The sequence below is a fragment of the Benincasa hispida genome, chromosome 1 (assembly GCF_027475165.1).
Source record: "Benincasa hispida cultivar pf3 chromosome 1, pf3_genome.v1.1, whole genome shotgun sequence".
Taxonomy (NCBI): domain Eukaryota; kingdom Viridiplantae; phylum Streptophyta; class Magnoliopsida; order Cucurbitales; family Cucurbitaceae; genus Benincasa; species Benincasa hispida.
In genome coordinates, this window is record NC_143478.1 from 4,632,439 (window position 1) to 4,636,824 (window position 4,386).

A 4,386-nucleotide genomic window follows, 5' to 3' on the forward strand; every position below is an offset into this window, starting at 1 on the left:
AACCTTTCCATTAGGAAAAGCTTATTGGGCAGATTTTTAGTCTCATAAAGGTCATTCAGCTTGCTTCACATCTTGAATGCTGTCTCTTGGTCTATCACTTGTCTTAGAACACTGGCTGACAAATTAAGAACAAGTGTGCCATGAGTAATTAGCTCCATGTTCTCCTTTTCTTCTTCTATTGCAGTAATTGACAACTTGGCTGGATCCTCAAGGGTCTTATGAGCCCTTTATTGCCCCAAAATGGCCTTGATCTTGGCTTTTCACAAGCCAAAGTCTCCTTTCCCATCAAACTTTTCAATGTCATATCTTACTACTACCATTTTTGCTTCAAATTCTATCTGAAAGCTCCAAGATTTTGCTTCATTAGAATCTTGACTAATCAAAAAATTTTTTATTGCAAGCTCTGATACCATTTGTTGGGCTTGATAGGTTTTAATGGGCTGTGTGAAAACACTTTCTTGAAAAAAAAGTTAATTGGGCTTAGTTGAAAGCCTGGCTCAATGAGAAAATCGGATACCACTGATGGAAAGCACTTGAACATAAAACAGTGTGCTAAAAGCACAATCCACGTGAAGAATGATCTTCACCCTACACTTTCATGGTCGAGATTAACTTCAAGCACTCAGAAAAATTACAGACACTTCAATGACTATTCTTCTCTTTTCTTTGTTGCAAAAAGAAACCGAGAGAGAAGAGAGGGAAAACTAGAGGGAGATGTTGCTGGTCTTCTTCTAGGTGATGAAGGTGAGAATCGTCTAGACAATTGAGGTAAAGCTATGATTCGTCTAGACAACAGAACCTTCATCGTCTAGACGATGGGGTTGCTGCCGAGTGAGAGTCTACACGATAAGAATTCAGGAGACAACGGGCAGTAGATAACTTTTTGTTTGGACACTACTCATTGGAAGAATTGGAAGTGAATTAATTGCCCATATACTCTTAAAATTTGAAAGAGTTACAAAAAAAGGAGTGGAATCCACAAGCAGTGAAGGCAACCACGCGTGAAAACTAGCGAGATTGGAGAGAACATTAGAGAGAGTGAGAGTAAAGAGAGCGAGATTCTCAGCGAGACAGTAGGAGATTGCGGGAGCGAGAGCGAGAGCGAGACCAGCGAGAGCGAGAGCGAGAGTGAGAGTCACGAGAGCAGACCAGCGAGAAAGCTGGAGAGAGCGAGATTCTGAGAACAGAAAGAGCGAGATTTGGACAGAAGCATGGATTATGCGTTGAATTTGGCCACAATCTTATAGATTATACATGGAAAAACCCTAAATTTGAATACAAACAAAGAATGATGACGTAAGGGCAAACATTAGCCAAGATTAGGTGTCTTATTAAGAGGAATCCTTAAACCCTAAGTAATTTTAAAGAAGCCACCTGTACAATGTTTTGTCACACTGAGAAGAGCTGAAAACTATAAATAGGACCCTTTGCCTGAAGATTTAACCCATTCTCAAACAAATCTCAGTAACAAAGAATCGTGTGAAAGAGTAAGTGTGAGTGAGGAAGTTCTGTGAGGTTAAAAGAGAAAAGCTCGGGTAAAGTGCTGCCTAAATTCTGCCCAAATTTCTGCCCAAATTTCCTTCTAGTTTAAAAAAGGGAAAGCTTTATTGATCAAATCATAAAGAATAATAAGGAATAACTAGATCACGGTAAGTAGTTTATCTCACTCTCTCTTTAAATGTTCTATGGTAGTGTACCTTTATTATGTTGCATGGTTATGTTAATTGTTATATTGCATTACATGTTTAGAACACATTTCTCTACAAGGGACCCCATGCATTATGTTTGTTCACGATTACGTTAAAATCAAGTTTTAATTAGGTGTAAGTTATGCTTCCAGTCTAATCTTACGTTTATGTTAATGGTTGATGTTGGATGCGATTCTGGCCCTACTGACTGCATGACCCGCTAATCATCAGATGGGTTAGTTTCCGCTTAAGTCCTCATCTTCCTATCAGGGCGGAGAAATTTATGCTTCTAGGGCTGGCAGGGCATGTATGGTTGCAACCCTTCAGGCCTAATCTTACGTTATGTTTATGCTTGATACTAGCAGGGTATGTATGGTTGCACCCCTCTAGTCCAATATTACGTTTGTGCTAATGGTTGATGTTGGATGCGACTCTGGCCCTACTGACTGCATGACCCGCTAATCATCAGATGGGTTAGTTTTCACTTAGGTCCTCATCTTCCTATCAGGGCAAAGAGATTTATGTTGGAAGCATAACCGACCACCACATGTTATTATACGTTTTCGATCCCAACCATATGTTTTCATGACATGTTGCTTGTGATTGTGCATTTGGTCACTACCCTACGTGAGAACTACTTACTGGGTATATTATATACTCATCCTATATTTTTACAGACTTTGTAGGTAAGGACACAGCGTAGATGGCAGAATTTGACGTCGCTCAAATGACCAACCATCAAACTCACTATTATAAGCACATGCATTTTGTACCACCATGCTAATGTTTTATGGATCCTGGTGTTTTGATAAATAAACTTTTTATATAATTTTTCTATTTAATAATAAAATTTAGATATGTTCTTTGAAATTTTTACCAAAACTTATCTCATGATAGAAAAGTCTAAGTATGCATGTCGTAGCGGTCAGATCATAATGGGTAAGGATCCGGTCGTGACAATTAAAGTTTGAGATCAAATGATATTTTTAACAAAGTTAATTAGAGCTAAAATTGGCAATCTTATAGATAAAGGTTGAAATTCAAAATTTACCATAAAGACACACAAAAAAAAAAAAAAAAAAAAAAGAGAAAGAAAGAAAGAAAGAAAGAAAGAAAGAAAGAAAGTCATAAAATATTTTAGAAAAGGAAGTAACAAGAATTTACCAATTTGTGATTGAACAATTTGTGAAATGAAGAAGATAGGAACATCAATAAATGCATTTAAGTTTTTGCCTCACATATCTGTTTTGGTCCCTAAACTATTAAAAAAATATTTATTTTGGTCTCTACGACTAAGTCTTGATAATGTGTTTTAGTCCCTAATCTTTCCTATCTTACATCAAAATACGTAATAAATTAGCAACGAACTAACTTAACCATAGCGAAGCAAAGACGATAAGCCTCAAATTCATCATCTTTTCTAAAGCTCCAAAGTTGAATATGTTCTCCACTTTTCAGTCCCATTTCCTCCACCAACGAATTCCACTGTGTCGTCAAACAGTACACATCTCCACTTCCAATCTTCCACTTCTTCAAACAAATCATTTTTTCTTCAAGAACATCATCTAAAATCACCACGTTTATCCCTTTCTTGTTTTGGTTTTCCACTTCGCTCAACATCTTCCTTTCTTCCTCTGTTGCAAAATCAAATAACAGTTTCTTTATCGGTAGGGATAAATATCCTTGGTTCTTGTTTAAATCAGTATCTTGAAGTTGTATCTGAATCACCAGTCTAATTTCATACCCACCTATCTCCACGATACGATCTCTGAGTGTCACCGACATCTCAGGAATCGTCAGATACTTGCTCTGTTTTGCCTTCTTCTTCCTCTGTTTCCTATGTTTCTTAGTCCTAGTCATCGGTGTTGCCGTCGAAGCTGACTTCTTTCTTTTGTGGGTTTTGTTAACTTCTTTCGGTTCAATATGAGTAATAGATTGTGAAAACTCTATTAGAATATCTGTAACCTCCAACATAGACAGGGGAACGACAGTTTCAGTCTTGGGTTGTTCTTTCTTTTTGGCACTGGAAGATCTTCTTCTTCGAGGTATGTAGATTTGTTTTAAATTTGGAAGATCTAGATGCATTACTGTCGTTATTTCTTGCACACGAAAAAACTTGAAATCGAAACGGAGTGAATTGAACTGAATAGGAGATGAATGATGGGCGTTTATTTATAGGAGTGAATTGAACTGGGTAGGAGACGAGTCGAACTAATCTCAATCTCCAGATATGTCAGGAAACTAAAGGAATTTAATTTCTAACCTTGATTTTCAATTCCTTTTATGATTTTCTTTGTTACTTCCATAATTGCATTGAGTTTTTAATGAAATTAGATTTTAATTTAAATATTTATCTATATTCTTGTTCTGAAACAATTATCTTTTTATTTATTTTTGTTCTTTTTTATATCTATCTCTCCCTATCTTTTCGGAGTGGGAAAAGAAAAATGATTGGAAATGTATTTTCATTCCCTCTCTATATATAATTTTAAACTCCACGGTGGTATTTTGGTAATTGGTATGACTCATGTAAAAGGTAAAAAAAAAAAAAAAAACTTGAGTTTGAAAAAGTTGAACATATTCCACTTTGTGGCCAAATTTTGAGTCAGTTCAAATATTATCCTACGATAAATTCACTTCTTTTTTTTTTAATACTACAGTGATGCTTTACTTATTTCAACAACTTTCTAAAGTTTCA

The 4,386-nt window shown here is 36.0% G+C and overlaps 1 protein-coding gene across 1 annotated transcript; it reads right to left on the reverse strand.

Annotated features, from left to right (window-relative positions):
* Positions 1-3,044: 3,044 nt before the first annotated feature.
* LOC150038177 (B3 domain-containing protein At2g31420-like) lies at positions 3,045-3,773 on the reverse strand. The gene has a single exon (XM_090310379.1). It carries the CDS (start codon positions 3,771-3,773, stop codon positions 3,045-3,047), a length of 729 nt encoding a protein of 242 aa, XP_090166505.1.
* Positions 3,774-4,386: the final 613 nt, after the last annotated feature.

Excerpts from the sequence above, each read along its gene's own strand:
- LOC150038177 (XM_090310379.1), bottom strand. The coding sequence starts at position 3,773 with ATGCATCTAGATCTTCCAAATTTAAAACAAATCTACATACCTCGAAGA.